Consider the following 19,853-nt stretch of genomic DNA (forward strand, 5'->3'; position numbering starts at 1 on the left):
GCAAAGAAACTTGACAAACGGCGTCAAATACAAGTAAGGCTGTAGTTTTTCCTCTTGAATTACTGAAGGGGAAAAGTTTTAAGTTGTCCAGATCACACAGAGCCATCAGAGCTGTCAAATTAAGATTACTTTGGCAGTCAGCTACACGGTGTAAGTCATTATGGTGAAACACTGCCATATTTGTCAAGAAGCTAAGCACTGCTTCTCCATTTCTGCTCCTCACAATGTGTGTTTGGAATCAGTTACAACTTTTATTCTTTGACAGACTCCTTCCAGTTGCAAAGCAATTTTAATTAAAGGGAAAATAGGGCAATAGAAACTGATAAACTGACTAAATTACTCATAAATAATACATTTTCACCACAGCTAAATGTGTTGGGGAAACAATCTTTTTTGTTTTCTTTTGCTAAATTCTCACATTTATTTGCTGAAAATAAAAATGCTTGTCGCACAATAAGCAAAATCCAATAGTTTTATTCTTATTAAATAAGTTTAGACTCACTACAATTGTCGAATATCTTTCAAATGCTCCTGCTTTAGAGAAAGAAAGCTTCTCAAAACGCCTTAAAAGCTGTAAAAACATGAAAAAAGTTGAACTTTTATGCTTTTGTTTTGACTTACTTTCCCTCTCGAAACATTTTGTTGGATGAAAATCACCAAAGCAATTAATAAAAATACATATTTAAGAGCCAAAAAATAAATCTAAAAACACCAAAGGTGGCCTTTCTGTTGGTTTTCAAAGAATTTTAAAATTTTTCTGAAACAAAAGGAGCGTTTTGAGTCACTCAAACATGAAGGAGTGATGACCATATATGGATTACAACATAGTGCCTGTAAGAATATTACAAATCGACATGTAAATTTTCACCTTTTGGACTTTTATCATTACCTTCGACTTGGATGGAAACTGCTAGAGCAGCACAATATACAGAAAGGTTATTATTAAAGCATTTTCGCTGTACACAAAGTGCCTGGACCGTATCAGGGCCGGTCCAAGGCTTTCTGGGGCCCTAAGCAGATTTTTATTTGGAGCCCCCAAACTGACATGTCAACACCAGATGATCCACCATTCCTAAGCTGCTCTATGTGTAACATAGCTACCATTGACATCATTTGAAATTAGCTTACATCATTCATTTTAGCAAACTAACAAAAACTCTTATTTTGAAATGCAGAGTGGTATTTAAGAGGGCCATATTATTTTAATTATTTGAAAATAACATCAAGTGACAAACACTAAGTTTACCATAAACAAGTACATATGTAGCGTTTAGTTTGTATTATTCAATGTTATTTTATATATTTTATATATATATACACATAAGTACTTTTTCATCAGTATTAAGGAATTAAGTACTTGAAACAAGCTTCTGTATCTTACTGAAAAGTTACTTGTATTTTACTACTAAAATATTTGCACTAGAAACGAGACCAAGAATGCTTGGTAGTATTTTGCAGATTTACCGTCTCCATTAGCTGCATCTCTCGTTACATCTGTTCGTTTGCTGCTGGCTTTTAAATTCATTCTTCTCAGGAAAGTTTAAAATGCATCGTCAAAGCTTAGAAGTAGTTTTCAGTGGTGCCACTTCACTGGTTTGTGGTCTAAAACTTATAGAAACATGCAGAAAGAGGGTCGTTGTCCAGCCAGCCGTTTAACACTCAGATTCTTTATTACTGAACATGCATGTTGTCTGTGCTGGATGAGCGTCTGCTCACAGAGAGGCGGGATGAATTACACCGATGACTCAGCAGCAGCCTGTTAGGTTTGAGTGTTCGTGTCCTTACAGCAGCACTGCAGAGAGTAGAGGTTGAAAGAAATGCCCACAGCGCATCTCTCCATCTCGCAGTTCCACCCCAGCGCCTGAGGAAATGTACCCTGATATTAGCTATTAAAGAGCAGATTGTCAGGGGAGCAGCGCCGACGCAGCTGTGCAGCGCCGCTGGCTGCAGCAAGACAGGAGCTGCAGGACCGTCCTGATGGTCCTGCAGCGATGCAAACAATTAACTGACCTACCATTAAATGTCAATTAATGGTTTATTACACTGAAATTAGTTCCAATTGATTCACTAATAACGCACGGTGGTGTAGGTAGAGCGCATGACTTCAAGAAAATAGATGTCAGTCTATCATTTATCCAGAGGTGAGTAAAACTGAGAGTAGAACCACTTCAACATATTTTTACTCAAGTAAAAGTGAAAAAGTATTTGGTAAAATGTTTACTCAGCTACTGAGTAACTGATCAAATTATCAATCATTTAATAGTTAAAAATGACATAATCAGAAGGAACAAAATATAAAGTTAAGTGGAAATTTTGGTATTTTAAGGACCAAAATGGCAATAATTCATATAAACAACAAAAAACAAAAACCTTTTTCCAAATCAGTTTAACGAAAACCGCAGGTCTGGTGGATTTTTGGTTAAAACATGTTTGTTTTTCATTCAGTGGGTAGAAAACACATAAATTTTACTCAAGTTAGACCAGAAATACTTCATAATCAAATTACTCTTATTAAAATTGTATTTTCTTATTAAAAGAAAGGGTTAATTTTTTATCTGGGAATATATTCAACATCAGATTAATAAGGTGATACTATATTACCTGGTAACAGAACTGATTGCCAACTAAAATAAGAAAATATGAGGCAGCATTTACGCTAAATTAATGTAATAATTATTGAATAGTAAATAAAATTGAGGAGGAATAAAGTAAAATTCAATGTTTTTTTTACAGAAGCTAAAGCTGTATGGTTACATGAGTGAATGGAGCGAAGTTTTAACTTTCCTTTTAGAGGAATCACTTTGTATTGTTATATTTAATATGTCTTGTAAAAGTCCTGAATCATCTGTGATTTATTTACATTTTAACTCCAAATGTGAAAAACCTTTTTAATATTATTTATAGATTTGAGGGAGATGTTACTTCTTCTTTAATTATTGTATTTTTTCAACAAAATGATTCACAATAAAAAAAGATTTCTAACAGCTTCGAAATCTTTAAGAAGATTGTTGATCAATTTCTCCTTAAAAGAAGATCTATAAGATAAATGTGAACATTTCTACTTAAAAAACTGACATAATTAGCAAAAAATAAAATAATAAAAGAGCCCAGAAGGTTGGATGAAATTTGACAGGACTCCAGGGGTTTGAGGAGTTCCTGTCCTTTAAGTTGTGACAGGTTATAATAAAGCTTCATCATTGTAATTAAAGGGGCTAATCCAGCTTGAATGGGGAATGTAATCAAACATCAGGGGAGTTTTGTGATTGCCTGAAAGTTTAAGCAGAGTGGAAGGATTTCTTTTCCCTCCTTTAATGCTAAAAACGGAAAAAACACAAAATCTTACCAAGTATTTTCGGCCGACTTTTTAGCACAAATATCTCAATACACTTAAAATGAGACAAAATAACTTACAAGTAAGTCTTCAGAAAAAGATGAAAGCTTATTTTAACTCCTCCTTAATATTGATATAAAAGTACTAGTTCCACTGCAGAGCCGGCCCAAGGCAATGTGAGTTAAGCAGCTGCTTAGGTCCACCACACCAGCAGGGGGCCCCCAAGAGCACCTATATATAAATATATATATATATATATATATATACTGTATGTATATATATTTTTATATAATTTTAAAAGTTTGTACTCAAGTAATAGCTTAATCTATTCCTGTTGTTAGCTGCTGTCACTGTTGGGGAAATATATGATATCAAAATTTAGTCTCTATCAGCTGATGTTATTTCCAAATAATTCAAATAATATGGCACACCTAAATACCACTCTACATCTCAATATATACTGCTCAAAAAAATAAAGGGAACACTCAAATAACACATCCTAGATCTGAATGAAAGAAATATTCTCATTGAATACTTTGTTCTGTACAAAGTTCCATTTGCACAACAGCAGGTGAAATTGATTGTCAATCAGTGTTGCTTCCTAAGTGGACAGTTTGATTTCACAGAAGTTTGATTTACTTGGAGTTATATTGTGTTGTTTAAGTGTTCCCTTTATTTTTTTGAGCAGTGTATATATATATATACATATACACTGTATATAACATGATGTGAGCTAATTACAGATGCTAATGGTAATTAGCATGTTACAGACATACAGTAGATTAGAGACGATAAAGCATCTGGTGTTGACTTGTTGGTATTGGTGGCCACTAAATGAAAATGTGCTCTGGTCCCCAAAAAGTCTCTGTCCGGCCCTGTTCCGTTCTTCTGTGTTACTATTATCAGATAAAATTCTTGGTGATATTTAGTGTTTTGGCAGTGAAGGAGCCTCCAGGTGAGGCGTGTCCCATCTGGACGGGTCTGTCCAAATTTACCTCCCGTCCAATTCTCCCCGTCTTTGTTGCCTTCAGGATTCCCTCCGTCTCAATTCCTCCACCTTTAATTGCGTCCCGTCTTCGATTACTCGCCTTTAATCTTATCTCTCTCATCCCCACCCAGTTTTTTTTTTCTCCTTCAGACTTGTTGTTTGTTTGGGCTCAAACTTTTCTTACTCTCCCCGTTCCATTTACCTCTCCGCCTCCAGAATCAATCCTCTTATCTGTTTTCCTTTCTTTCACCTGGTTTCCATCTCCTACGTCTTTATCCCGCTAGCTCCAACCTCGCTGTCGGCGCTGCGCTCGCCCTCACCATCTTTAGATTGATCACAGTCATTACCTCCATTAATGAGAGGGGATTGAGTTCTTAACTGGGCCTTGCCGAGCCCGTTAGGTCACACTGACTGGGGATATGGATTACTGGAAGATCCCCAGAACGAGGGCCGTCCAAGGCCAGCCAAAGTACACTTTAATCACCTGCCCCTCCAACATCAAATGGCTCTTTAATGACGCTGTGGTGGATGGGTTCACCCCTCGACACAAGGGCAAACACTCACACCGACCCGGTTCTGGAGGAAGGAGACGGATCAGGACAACAGCGGCCTGTTTCTGGTTACTACTCATTTTCCTATCATCTTGCATCTTAATGGCATTTTATGTGCAGGTTAAATATGAATGAACTGTAGGATAATGTGAGTTATGTGTTATTATCATCTGGAAGAAATGTGACTAAAAAACAATTAGAGTTCATATTTATCAGACATGAAAACACTGAAACCAGAGAAAAAGTTCTGTTCGTAAGGTGAAACTGGTATGTTTTTACATTAGAGGTGATACAATTCAAGCATCAGAGTAAACAGTTTATTCCTGGAAAATTCAATTTCTCAGAAAATTTAAATATAATAAATAAATACTTAATTATGATCAATTAAAATGAGATTCCATTATGATGATTAATATTTTTTAATGGCATTTTGCTTACAGAGGTTTCATAATCTGTGTTATTCATTATTTGTGGTTGTAAGTAAGTTTTTATTTCAGTTTTTCTTTTATGAGTTGTTTTTGGTTACCGTGTTTTATTTAGAATATTTTTCAAATCTTCCAGTGTAGAGTGTTCTTTTGAAAATTTAAGGTCATTGTTCTGTGAGCTTGCATTGTTATGCTGTTGTCAGTGTATCATATTGTTGTCTCAAAACAACAATATAATCATTTATTGGGACAGTTTATTGTTTTATTGTAACATAAGATGAATGAAAAGCACAGAAACTCATGTTTCTGTTTCTGGTATCATGAGGAAAAAACGGCATTATTTCATTTATTGGCGTCTCTTATAAAGATGTGAAACCAAACCTGTTATGCAAGATTAATATTTTCTTCTATTTCAGTTTCAACTGCTTCTAAAAACAGACCAAGCACTTTAAAAAATGTCATAAAAAAACATCTAGCTGACTTTCGGACAGAAGTTTAATGTGTTTTGTCTGGAAAATTAGCCGTTTTTAAAATGTAACATCACAAACCTGGTACAGCCCGTTGGCTAGCAACCCCAGTAAAGCCCAGCCTGTTACCTAGCAACCCAAGCTGAGTTCCAGCACGTTTGGTCAGCTGGTTTTACTGCTGTACAACGGTTGCTGGAAAAGATAACTGTTTTATTATTGATTTATCATCCAGAAACCACTTGCTGCATTATTATTGGTTGTGCAGGAGGCTCCACTTCTGCTTTTCAAAGACGTACAGATGTACAGCTTTACTGTACAGCATTATAGCCATCATATATTTTGTCCAGTACCTTTTGTTTTAAAGATTTTTTTGTCTTTCACAGTTAAGTAAAGTTTATATCAGTTTAGGTTAACGTGATTGTGAAATTCAGTTTTTTATTTTGAAAGGCTTACTTCCTTTTGAGCCTGCAGAAGGATTGCAGAAGCACAGATCAATGCAGTTTTGACAGTGTGTGGCTGTTTGATGGAAAGAAAGAAAATAAATTGCAATAGGTGATTTTTAAGTTTGTGTTTTATTGATAAAGAAATTTTGTTAAATTCACGCAGCTTTACGTTCGACCGTTACTTTTTCAAGGTTGCTTCAAGAATGACTGTCAGATACTGAATCTGTGTCCATAACAGCCAACTCTTCTTCTTCTTCTTTTTTTAAACGTGCTTCAAATGCGCTTCTATCAAAAAAGAGAATAATAATATCTAAAAAGTTAAGTTACAAACTTAGAGAATAAAAAGCACAAAATGTCACCCCGATTATTTTTTTTTTTTACTTGTGTCTGAAAAGTTGAACATAGAATGTGTTAAATAAACTGAAAACTCGTGTTTTCTCTCCAGCATACTGGGTTGAAACCAGTGAGTTATTACCAGGGCTTGCAGAACCTGCTGACATGTTGAGGAGGTAATTCTAGCACTGCAGCCAGTAACTACGGGGCAGGAACGCGTATAAAACATGCAGGACACCGGGCCCCTGATGACTGGATTTGGAAAGCTCAAGAAAACCTCCCCACGTTGATTTAGATGCTTTTTTTTTTCTCCAGCTGTGGATCCATTTGGGGTAAAAAGTATGTGAATCCCTGAAGTCTGGCTGGAAGTCGTTCTCTTTTAGCGCCTGGATCGACTCAGAAAAAGTTCAGCGGTGGCCCACAGGCACAAAAACCCGCCTGGCTCAAACTGACCCCAAACCTTGTCCTGGGAATCGCACTCAAACCTGGCAACGCAGCGGCAGAGAAGCAGGTGTGATGGCAGCCGGATGGGGACAGCAAGCCTGACTGAGTTAATCGCTGTGATTTCAGGCTGTTTGGAAGCTCGGCTCAGTGCGGCCGCCTGGGAGTCGAAGGCTGTTAATTGTAGGAGCGAGGAGGTCGTTGGCGGCCTGCTAACCATATAAACATCAGCCAAGGTTAGCGGTGTCAAATAACCACTTTACTAGAATTTAAGTGAGCTAACGCAAACGTATGTGACTTTTATTGAAACAATATATGTTTTGATATTGAAACTATCACTGTTTTTACCGTTTGTTATGAGACAATCTGAGGAAACATTGAGTTCCTCTTCCTTCTCCCAGTGCTAACTAGAAACAACCAATCAGAGCCAGGAGGCAGATCTTAGCGCTGTCAATCACCCTCTGTGTGGCGCTGCAGCTGCCATTGATATATAACTAGCGTAACATCAGTTATGCTACTTATTAGTTATGACTAACTAATGCTAGTCATGACTTGTGTTATGACTAGCATAACACTAGTTATTAGTCATAGCTAATGTCATGCTAGTCATCACATTAGGTACACTAGCATTAGTTAGACATAGCAGCAGTTAGATCATGCTAGTTAGCTTAGCCATCGATGATGGTGGAAAAACGGTTTTCCTGTAACTGAAAGTTATTTCTCCACCATTAACACATTGAGCAGCGAGTATATCAGGTTGATTGACAGCGCTGAGACCCTGCCCCTGTCTCTGATTGGTTGCTTTCGGTTGGGAGCGATGCATTTCTTAAAACAGCAAAAGTAGCTCAGGGAGGAGGTTGAGAAAATTGGTGTTTTCACAGATTATCTGTCTCATAACAATCTAGGAATAGACAATAATCAGTTAATTGCATGATAAATTTAAATTAGTTTAATAATTTCCATTTGCTGGATATATAATTTTTATATTTTCTTTGAAGGACAATTTTGTTTACAGAGGCTTCATAATCCATTTTATTTGTTGATTTATATTTTGTTTATTTATTTTAGATATTTAAAATGTCTTCGGTGTTAAGTGTTCATTAGAATTTAAAGTTTTAAGAATGCGTTATGTCCTTACCACAACATTATTCATCGCAATAACTTATGGAACAATTTATTGCCAAAACATATTTATTTAATAAAAGTTACATACTGGAGCTTTAATGTAATGTTGCATTCGTCTAAAAGTAGGCATAGGCATTAACTATTCAGTTTACAATGTTTAAATGAAATAAATCAAGTCCGAGGTAAAAAAATAAAATAATAAATCTCCGCTCTTTGAAGTTGAGGAGAAAACCTTCAAATGTTTCTCTCGTGATATTGAACGTAACAGCTGGAAATAATGGCCTTTCCTAAATCTATCGGCACACATCTGCAGCGTCGGCGGGAACACACGCGGACACCCAGAGGTCAACGACCACAGGTGCTCCGCGCCGCTCCGCCAGCGCTCCATCATGCGCTGGCAACGGTGATCAAAAGGTGCCCTTGTTTGAGGTCAGGAGATGGACAGATCCTGTCAGCAGCGCTTTGTTAAACGGCACAAAAGAAGAGCAGCAGAGTACAGGGAGAAACGGCATCCTTAAACTTAGTTAAAAGTTTGAGTTGTTTCAAAGAAAATTCATCTACTTTCCAAGTCAGTGACTCGATGCAAGTTGCTGCGTTTCCTTAAATAGAAACTTTTTAAAATACTTTCTGTTGAGCGAACCGATACCTGGGATCGATTGGACTGGATGTGGGACTGAACCGAAGAGCCTTGAGACAAAATATGTTGGGAATACAAAGCTCTCATGTGACGTCACACGTCTCTGAACTTTGTAACTGACAGACACTGGGGCAGGCAGTTGCTATGACAACAATAAACAAGCCACAAGCTTATGCTGCGTTCACAACGAACGCGCTTCACGCGTCGAAAACGACGTTTCAAGTTGGACGCATGTGCACTTTGAAGTCAGACGAGAGACATTTCGCTCTAGACGCGTCAAAATCGCTGTAGAGACGCGTTGGGACGAGCCGTTGTTTTCCGTTGCCAGGCTGTTTGGACAATAGCGGTGACATTGAGAGAGTGGCACCAAAGTGTTATGTAGTGAAAGCTTCGAAAAAAAGTTTTTCGTGTCTGGGAAAATGAGTCATTTCGAAAACCTCCCAATTGTTAAATCACATTCCATGGGCCGTTACCTAGCAACCCCACACTAGCCCAGAGCTCGTTACCTAGCAACACAAGCGAGTTCCAACACATTTTCAGCAGTTTACTAGGATTTAAAGTCACAAGACGCCCTAAAAAAGATCAGAAAGGAACTGACTACACTAAAATATGATGGACATGTTTTTACAGAATATAGATTTATACTAACCTGTTCAAGGAAGTATAATAGGTCACCTTTAAAATACATTTAATGTTGTTTTTATAAATTGGGGAGACTTTACATAACTAAATATAAATAGTTGTTAAAAATCTGGGAATACAAATGTTTTTCTAGATTCTCTTTAGTTTTTTACACTTTTCTAAACATAGAATATAATTTACTCAAGTTGCACACTTGTCTCGACAACATTTCCACTTCGAACTTTGACTTGAAAATGGGAGTTAAATGGTTCTGCAAAGTATTTAAAAAGAAAAAATAAGCTATTTTTTTGTGTTTAAATATGTAGACGGTAGATTCATAAGATGCTGTTCATTCTGGTTAAATTGTATCGATGGAGAAGAATGGTTCTCAGTGCCGCATGAAATTCCCAAACTAGTTTCCTAACTTTGGTGTCGTACTCCAGCCTAAAGTCTTTCACTCTGTGGGGTAAAACGGGTGTTTCTTGAAATATGTTCTGACTTTATAGCAAATTTTTACCATCATAAACCACAGCCTCATTGCATTTTGAAGCTGTCCTTGTATATTCATCCTCCGCTGACTCCTGTGAAGATCTGCATTCAAAGGCTGCTGCGTGTTTTATGATGGAGCTGCAAATTTTATAGCTGGAGTCAGTCAGGTGTAAAAGGAGAGCATTATGGGTAGAAATGTGCCTCGGAGCCATTTCAGGAGGTTAATGGATTGGATGCTCGCAAACACTCAGATAGTAAAAGTAAATATCACAGTGTGTGCGTTTCCATACGTTTATTAGGCGCTCATTCAGAGCGAGAGCAGAACCATCACAAATTTTACCACTTTATTTAGATCATTTCTGATACCTTCAGAAGCCTGTTTTATAATCTCCTGCTTGCGTTTCTGATTTCCTTTGGCTGTGGCGATCTTTGTTAAACTGTTGGCTTTACAAGGTGTTTGTGGCACCAACTGTGCTGGGATAAATAACGACCGTATATAACGGTCCACAAAACCAGCGTGACATAATTCACTATTGATCTGCTCTCCGAGCTCGCGGATCTTCATTCGGTGTCGCTGCAGTGCGGAGACGTCGGCATCGATCAGCCGGCGCCGGCGAGGAGGAATTTCATTTTTTGGAAACGTTGCGGTCCTTCTGTATTCAACGGCCGGGACACGTGGCGTTGTTTTTATGAGTCGAATATATCAATCCGCTGCTGTCTTTGTTCTCGGAAAATGATGTAGAAACATTTCTGTCAGGGTGGAGCAGCTCAAGGTGTTGAACACGCTGCAGATTCACAGCTTTACGTTATAAATGTACAGTATCAAGATTAACTTTAGACATGAGTAAGAAAGCATTGGTTTACAGCAATTCTTTGTAAACTGCTTCTTGTTTACACTGCAAAAACAAAAAACATTACCAAGCATTTTTGTCTAATTTTGTAGTACACTTGAAATTAGAGAAAACTAACTTACAAGTAACTTTTCAGAACAAAACAAGTAAATAACTCCTTAATATTGATGAAAAAAGTACTGGTTATATTTTCAGATTATTTCTCTTTTATCAAGACATTTTTCCAATATTATAAGTGAAATGGAACTAGAACTTTTTCATCAAAATTAAGGAATTATTTACTTAAAACAAGCTCCCATCTTGCTGACAAGTTACTTGTAAGTTTCTTTAATTTCAGGTATATTTAGGATATTTGCATTGGAAACTAGACAAAAATACTTGGTAATATTTAGTGATTTTGCAGTGCAAACAGGAAGCAGTTTGAAAATAATTATTATTTCAAGTGTAATAAGATATTTGCACTAGAAACTATTTGGTAAGATATTGTGTTTTTGTGACTTGTAAATGTAGGTTTGACACAATAACAAATTTTATTGGACGATAAATCGTTTCAGAAATTATTGCGATAATCGATAATATTGCTGTTTTGAGACCATTTTCAAGTAACATAATGTTAATAGTGGAAGAGCACATTCTAAAATATCAATAAACTTTAAATTCTAATGAACATGTAACACTGGGACTGGAAGACTTTTTAAATATCCCAAATAAATAAGCAAAACAACAAATAAAATGAATAATAAAGCCTCTAGAAACAAAGCTGTCCTTCAAAAAAAGGGCTGGTTGAGACCAATACACCAGACTGAAGAATTATTTTGTCCAGTTTTTGGTAGGAAGAAACAAGAACAACAAATCAAGAAAACGGAAATTATTGAGCTTGTTTTAATTTATCATTTGATTAATTAATCTACTTGAAAACAAAACCACTACTATCATATTTAGATTAAAACGCTAATTAAAGCTAATTACTTTTTGAAAAATGGACCAAAACATAAGATTGGACATTATCAGTAATGAAACCCTGAACTGAAACCTTTGTTTGGATCAAAGTTTTTGGTTTTGTCTTGATCAAAAAGCCCTGAAGGTTTAAATTTAAAAAGCTGGATCCGAAGGATGCTTGCAAAAATTACATCAATTGGTCTATTTGACGTTCAAAGCTAAATTTTCTGTGGTTTAGGAAGCAGCAGCAATTTTATTCCTCCACATTATGTTGAATTAAATTTGTGGTTTTTTCACAGACTATTATTGTTGCTTAGGGGAATTAATTTCATTATTGCGCCTCGTTAGTGTCATCAGTAATAATTAAAAAAACATGGGAACAAAACGGAAAGAATACAAATATCTCATAATTTATGAATGTATTATTGCTCATGATTTAGGAGGATTGCTTCAGGTTTCACTCTATTAAATAAATTCACAAATGAGGTGAAACTGAGCCTTATGGTGTATTGTTGTTACTTTAATTATAAGTAATGTACAATTAGACTCGTGGTTTTATTTTCTGTGCCAAAACATGAGGAACTGACCATGAAGTGTATTTTGATTGTGACAAACGGAAACATCCTGTGATTTGTAAATCCCTTCATTGATTTAAAACATGCTAAGCTTTTTTTTTATCTGTTTATTTGCTCAAAAACTGCTGTAACAGGATCAGATCTGTCTGTTTCTTTACACACTGATGTACGTCTGGCAAAGCAGGAAGGTCGTTTATTTGACCTGGAGGGGAAAAAAAGTTTGATTTTCTTCATTCAGCAGTCTCTCACTGCACAAACTCTTCCGCTGAGTGAAATCGCATTGCTTTCTGCTTTACTGACTGCAGCTGACAAGCAGGTTGGTCCGAGTTGTGTCTGAGACAATCCCTTTCTATCACTATTTTTTTATTTCACTTTGGTGGGATTTTTAAAATGTATTTCTAATATTTAAATGAAAAATCTGTAGAATGTTCTGATTTTTTATCCAATTATTTGATTAATCATCCAAATTTAATAATCACTTACTAAAATAATTGTAGTTTTAGCCCTAAACCAAACATCATTTTTCCACAGATGTCACCTCTGGATCAACGGCTTCCCCCCTGATCAGACCAGCGAGCCCCACGGCGACCCCAGCTGCACCCTCACCTGAGCCGTTAAGCTCTCTGAAAGCTCCAGGTGACGCGGCCGCCTCCGACGCTACCTTGGCTTCTCACGGAGAGGAGAAGCCGCCGAAAACAAACTCACCCTCAGAAACGGACGCAGACCACCAGGCCGAAGCTGAGACGGAGACCGACACGGAGACAGAGGAGGAGAAAGCCCGGCGCCTCCTTTACTGCTCGCTCTGCAAAGTGGCGGTCAACTCTGCGTCGCAGCTTGACGCTCACAACACCGGTAAGAAGAAAAACGAATATAAAGACCTGATCTACTGCTTGAGGTTCAGTTATTTCTAATTTCATAAATAAGATTTAGGCTTAAAGAGAGAAAACTATCTCCAATATAGAATTTTTTTTTTTTTTAAAGTTTGTTCATATAAGAAAATGCATATGGTCACTAACAGGGCTGATCAATAGATCAATAACAATGCGATAGACATATCAGTATCAATAGATGACACATATGACAGAATATTCAATAATTTTACTGAACTCTAATCCAGCGCCGCGCAAGAAAGACTTTAGCTGCTCAGAACGGTTGGTGGAATCAGCTAACTCACTCATTCTTTGGTTACCTAGCAACAACTTGTGAAGTAACTTTTGGTTACCTAGCAACACCCTGTGGAGAAACTTGCACTGCAGCAGGTTAAAGTTTAGCCACCGTGCCTGTTAACTGTTTAAAAAAACCATAAAGAACAACGTGGAGTGAAAACTGTGGATAAAACAGGACAGGTAAAATCACCAGGCTGGCAGTACAACAAAAGAAATCAATAATTACACTGCAAAAACTCAAAGTATTACCAAGTGTTTTTGTCTAGTTTCCGGTGTCTTATTTTATTACACTTGAAATTAGAAAAAACTAACTTGCAAGTAACGTTTCAACAAGATATATGAGCTTGTTTAAGTAAATAATTCCTTAATACTGAAGAAAAAGTGCTAGATTAATTCACTTTTAAAAAGACATTTTCCCTTGTTTGCAGTGAAATAATCTGCCAACAGGACAAGAACTTTTTAATCAATTTTAAGGAATTATTGACTTGAGCCCTTGCAATTTGCTGAAAAATCACTTGTAAGTTAGTTTTTTCTTATTTCAAGTGTAATAAGATATCTGCACTAGAAACTAAACAAAAGTATTTGGTAATATTTGCGTTTTTGTTATTGTATCTATCGACTGATAAAGTCTTAAATCGTGATGCACGTTTTCAGCAGTTCTGTATAGAAATAATGTTTCCAAATCCCTCTGCCAACAAAATGTTTCAACATACGACATCATAATGAGTTTGTTGCTTTTCACAACCACCAGCATCCAGTTGATTTATATAAAAAGGAAATTCTTGGAACATTTCAATATTTATCTGCAGGATTCCCAGCATGACTGTCACAGAAACTCCTACACAATAAAACTCTCAGTTGAGCACAGACAGATTAATAGTTACACCACCTTGTGCATAACGCAGCTCTGATTCAGAAGAGAGAACAAGTTCCTTTCATAACCAAACAGCTGGAGTTTTCTCTGACATCTTTTGTTCTGTCAGTCATTTTCTAGTCTTTGTAACATTCAGAAAGAAATTCTACCATTTATTAAAGCGTTGATACGTTTAACAGTTTGGACTCCTTTTGCAAATGGCTTCATATGTTGGTAGTATGAATGCAAATTACCATATTTTGTGACTTGTGACTTCATATATATTAAAAAAATCTAAAAAATATATAGAAATGTAAACTATATTTCTCTTCCCCTGAGGTTTCATATCCTCTTGTGTGACGTAAACATTACTGAACATGTTTTATGGTGGAGTTGGTGCAACAATTACTGCAAGGATGAACTGATGTATAAACTATCACAATATTTTGTGGTACTGTTGTGAGAATGATAAAAAAAATTATGTTTAAAAGACTATTTAATACTTATTTTTTAGGTAACTGTATGGCTATGACTACATGGAACAGCATTCATGGGGCCACAAACACAAATACTGCTTTTGGAAAAACATAACTGAAACTACACATAGTAACAACATTTAATCATATTTTCAGATTTACTGATATTTATTGATGCTCTAACGGAACAAACAGTGGAGAAAAATATTAAAAATAACATTTCTGATAACGTTGTCAGTCCTGTTTTTTTTCTAACATTATTAACTGAATTTATGGAAACAACAATAAATGAGATTTCTTATCTTAATAAGACGTTTGCTACAATAAATGATTTATTGAACCAGACTACAGGCACATAAAAATGATAAATGTTTTGCTTTGGTGGGATGTGGTACAGTTACGGTTGTACAATAAGTAAATAATGGGGCTCCATACACAACCCTGAGGAACGCCACTCCTGAGTGAGATGGAGAAGGGAAGTTTAAGGTCCAGAAAATATTTGCAAGTTCAGATTTTGTCCAAAAGCAGATGGTGTTGGAGAGTCCCTGACGTAGTAGCTTGTTAAATCTGGAGTTTAAATTAACGGAGAGCATCACTTAAAACAAGGGTGTCCAAAGTGCGGCCCGGGGGCCATTTGTGGACCAAGGAGTAGTTTTGTTTGGCCCCTGGTCACAGGTTGAGAATAGTTTTAATGGTATAAAACTGATCAGCAAATAAAACTGATGCTGATGGAGACTTTTTGTGTTTGTCCTTGTATTAGATTTTCAGTAACAAATCTAAAACAGAACATTTTAGGTACAAAACAAGTCCTTTTCATTTATTGGTCGTATTCTTGTTTTGTTTTTGCATGTTGCTTTAAGTAGGGCCATAAATCTCCAGCAAAAACAGGCTTCATCACAGCCAATATGGCCTAAATATGGTTTGTTTTCAACTTGACAATTTTGGCCCACAGTACAAATCAGTTCGCTGATTTAAAGCATTGAAGAACACGGTGCGTTTACATGCTACTTGTGCGCTTGGAAATAATCTGCTTTATCGCCAATGAAGCACACCGGGGCTTAGGTCCGGTCCGGTCCGGTCCGGTCCGGCTACTTGTTCTGCTAGCAGCTTGTCATGCAGATCCAGTTGATAATAAATGAAAGTTATCCATCTCACAGAAACAGATCCATCACATGAAGGCAAAAATAAACACGAATATCTGCGGCTTTTTCAAACTGATATTTTTAAAAAAGTAATAATTGGTCATGTTTAAACTTTTGATGTCACAACTTTTCTCTTGTTCTTCTTTTGTGTTGCTTCCAGAGGCTGTTAACGTTTTGGTAACTGTGTGTCAGAAACAGCATCAGTCTTTGAGAGTCAGGCGCTTTATGCCTTGGTAAAGGTTTTTAGTAACCTGGGTTTTGTTTTTTTCCTCTGTAATGAGGAATTCTATTCAATAATAATAATACAGAATGTCAAACTCAGTTTACTTCCAATTAGTGTTTAGAGAAGCTACAAACCCTGTTAGTAAAGCAGGCTGTGTTTCTTTTGCTGTCATAAATATGAGCCTTACTGACTTTCATGCTGTTCAGTTTAAAAGGCTAAAGAGCTTCAGAGCTGCATGTTTTCTGTTTCCAATAAAAACTGTAAAAACCTTTAGAGTGTTCCTCTAACCCTGTTTCTTTGTGGGTTAGTAATTGTCTCTCCTGAGTCAAACGCAGCTCAAAGCTTTTAAACTGGTGAGTCTTTGATCGGGGATGTTTTGGGATAATTTACAAGCTGACCCTTCAACTCTGATTCTCGTATTTCAGAAGTCACCCGAGCAGCAGCGGCAAACCCCGTATTTGAACTTCTTTTCCTCCCTCCCTCTGGCCGTTTCTCCAGAGGTGACAATCATGTCGTGACACGTCTCGTTTCCTGTTCCGACCCGCAGGTACGAAGCACAAGACGATGCTGGAGGCCCGCAGCGGCGTGGGCTCCATCAAGTCTTTCCCTCGACCGGGAGTCAAAAGCAAATTGGCTTCATCCTCCAAATCCCCATCATCAACTGGCCTGCAGAACAAAACCTTTTACTGTGAGACGTGTGACGTGCATGTCAATTCAGAGACTCAGCTAAAGCAGGTGAGATTCACAAACCTGGAAACTGGGTTTTAGTTTGAAATTGAGACGTAATTTCAAAGAAAATGCTAATTTAATTGTTTTTTGTTATTCTTTTTGAGTTTTTTTTAACCAAATACTGTGTTTCTCACACAAGTATGTCACCTTGAAATTCACAGAATTGAGCCGGAGAAATTGTTTAACACAATAAATTATTCACATTTGCATAACATGTCAAAATATTTAATGGAAAGGCTCAACGTGGCGCTTTCTGAGGGCTGTGGGAAGCCAACACGCCTCCCTCATGTGTGCTGTTGCATCAGCTGAAGGAGGATAAGGAAGGAAATAATAAATCAGAGCACAACCCCGTACTTTATGCAAATGATGTCTTTGAATACTGAAACTGACACACAGGCTGCTGTAATGCAGCTCCGCTTGCTGATCCGTCCATGTATTATTAGGCAGAATGAGGGATCGTATGCAGAAGAGTCATGTTGGGGTAAAAGGATTCCCCTTCTGTCACGTTTATGACATAAAGTACAGAGCAAGAATCTTTAACTACTCATAATTTCTCCATATTTTCCCTCCAACCCACCAGAAATCCTTACAGCATGTTAACACTACCCAGGTTTTTCTGTAATTAATCTCTCTTCAAGTAAAATGTGAGACATTGTCAGTTTTGCTGAGTTTTGCTTTGTCTTTATTTATTTAAAAGGGGTCATATTATGCTAAATTTACATTTTAAGTTTCTGTTCTTCCATTTTGGGGTATTCAGCTTTGAAAATCAGCCCAGGGCTTAAAAAAAACACTTTATTGGCAATGGATTATTGATTTTTGGTTGTACGTATATTTTGATGGAGAGAAAATCCAAAATAAATTCAAACTTGTGCATAAAAATGTAACTTTTTTTATCATTGCAGCTGTACATTGTTTAATTGTTGCATCCTTGGAACAGAAAAGTGTAGATAAATCATTAACCATGAATGATTAGTAAGTGTAAATAAACCAATATAATATTTTATATGTAAAAGGTTCATTTCTCAATCTTTGTAGTTTGGTCCCAAACCTTCGTTTGATTTGTTTTACGTCAGAAATCGGCCCGGTGTTATCAGAGCCAGCCTTGATGTTTCTCTCTGAAAAACAAACAGGTTTTCTTTAACTTTTCACGTCTGAAGAGCAGAGATTCCCACAAACAGGACGCGTCCTGGACGGTGAAGAATTTATGAAGCAGCTCCAAGCCAAGGCAAAAGTGCGAATGTACGACCCTCTGCAAGGACTGGAGAAATTTAAACCGGGGCATAAATCAGGTTTTTGGTAACAGGATGTACCCACACTGACCACACAGCTGTTTGTCATATTTCAGCAAGAGGAAAACCACATTCTCCTCGCTATTTAGCAACATGCTAATAAATTAAACCATGGCAGGCTCAATAAACCCAAAAGCTGAAATAGTTCTCACCAGTTAGCCAGGAAGTATGGTTGTTTGTACATGGACAAAAGTGTCAACTCATCTAAACTTTTTAATATGTTCAAGATTTCTACACTTATTTCCATGCTTTTAATTGACATCCAAACTGTCTGGCCAGGAATAAGTTCTCAAAGGAAAAGTTTGGATGTTTTAATCAGGTGTTATAATTCAGTTCTCTTTAGTTACAGAGCCTCGGAAAAGTTTTCATCCTCCTTAAAATTTCTAACCTGGTGTCACATTACGAACAGAAATCACCAAATATTTTTTAAATTGGGATTTTCTGGACATTCAGCTCCACTGATTTTCCATTTAATTGGCCAACATTTTTGTTTAAACTGAAGAAAAACATCGCCACAGGATGATGACGCCACCACCATGTTTCAGTATGGAGTTTGGTAGTAACTAGTTACATTTACTTGAGTAACCTTTTTGAAAAAAATTACTTTTACTACACTGTACTTTTTATTTCTACTTGAGTAATTTTATGATGAAGTATTTCTACTCTTGAGTAAAATTTCTCTGTTTTCTATCCACTGAATGAAAAACAAACATATTTTAACCAAACATCCACCAGACACAAACACACACCTGCAGTTTTTGTTAAAGTTTCATAAATTTTTTATTGAAAGAAACTGATTTGGAAAAAAAATATTTTGCCTGATTTTGTTATATTTTGTTACATATATGAATTATTGCCATTTTGGTTCTTAAAATAACAAAATTTCTACTTAACTTTATATTTTGGTCCACCTGTTGATATAATTATTAAATATGAAATGATTGATTATTTGATCAGTTACTCTGTACTTGAGAAGACATTTTGTTAAATACATTTTTACTCTTACTTCTACTTTTTCTTTTACTTGAATATAATTTTAAAGTTGCAGTATGTAACGTTATTTTTGAATATTTATTAAAATTGTCACTGTGGTTTTGAATGGTCAAAAACAACAAATCAGAGCCAGGAGGTGGGTTTTAGTGCTGTCAGTCAACCTCGTGTACACGCTGCTAATTATGCTAACGGCCAATTTACCGTTTCAGAAAAAACCCTTTATCTGCCTTTACTGGATAAACAGTAACAGCTTAGGCTAGTTAGCATGGCTAGTTAGCTCCTGTAAACGCTAGTGAGCGTTGCGTGCAGGAGAATGATTTTCAGTACTAAGACCCTCCTCCTGGCTCTGATTGGTTGTTTTTAACCAAGCTGTGTATTTCTGCAGACAGCAGTAGGACCCCATGAAGGAGTTTGATTTGTGACAGTTTTAACAAATATTTATAAAAAAATTATATATACAAACTGCAGCTTTAATGTGCAGTGTCTTTATTTTTTCCACATGTTTGCATATTGTAAAAGTTATGTTGGTTAAGTCTGACCGCAGTGTTTTCTTCTCCATGTTTAAATCGGACTTCCTGTGGTTTTCTCATTTAAATTGTCTTCTCTACAGATTATTTATGTTTTTGCTTTTTTTTTTTTATCTAAGGCCGTTACTGATAAATTTCAGATTCACATAGAAAAAACAACGGTAAGGTTTTCTTTTTTTTTTCTCGCACACTCAATGGTCGCCTGCTGGTTAAACGATAACAACAATGACTTCTGCCTC

General features: G+C 36.5%; 1 protein-coding gene across 1 annotated transcript in view; it reads left to right on the forward strand.

Annotated features, from left to right (window-relative positions):
* Nucleotides 1-19,853, forward strand: part of znf385d (zinc finger protein 385D) — a 103,143-nt gene that overhangs the window by 72,124 nt on the left and 11,166 nt on the right. The window contains exons 5-6 of the mRNA XM_028012638.1: nt 12,748-13,068; nt 16,624-16,811. Of these exons, the coding sequence (XP_027868439.1) occupies nt 12,748-13,068; nt 16,624-16,811 (509 nt within the window). The remainder of the gene's footprint in view (nt 1-12,747; nt 13,069-16,623; nt 16,812-19,853) is intronic.

This window comes from Xiphophorus couchianus, chromosome 3, assembly GCF_001444195.1.
Source record: "Xiphophorus couchianus chromosome 3, X_couchianus-1.0, whole genome shotgun sequence".
NCBI lineage: Eukaryota > Metazoa > Chordata > Actinopteri > Cyprinodontiformes > Poeciliidae > Xiphophorus > Xiphophorus couchianus.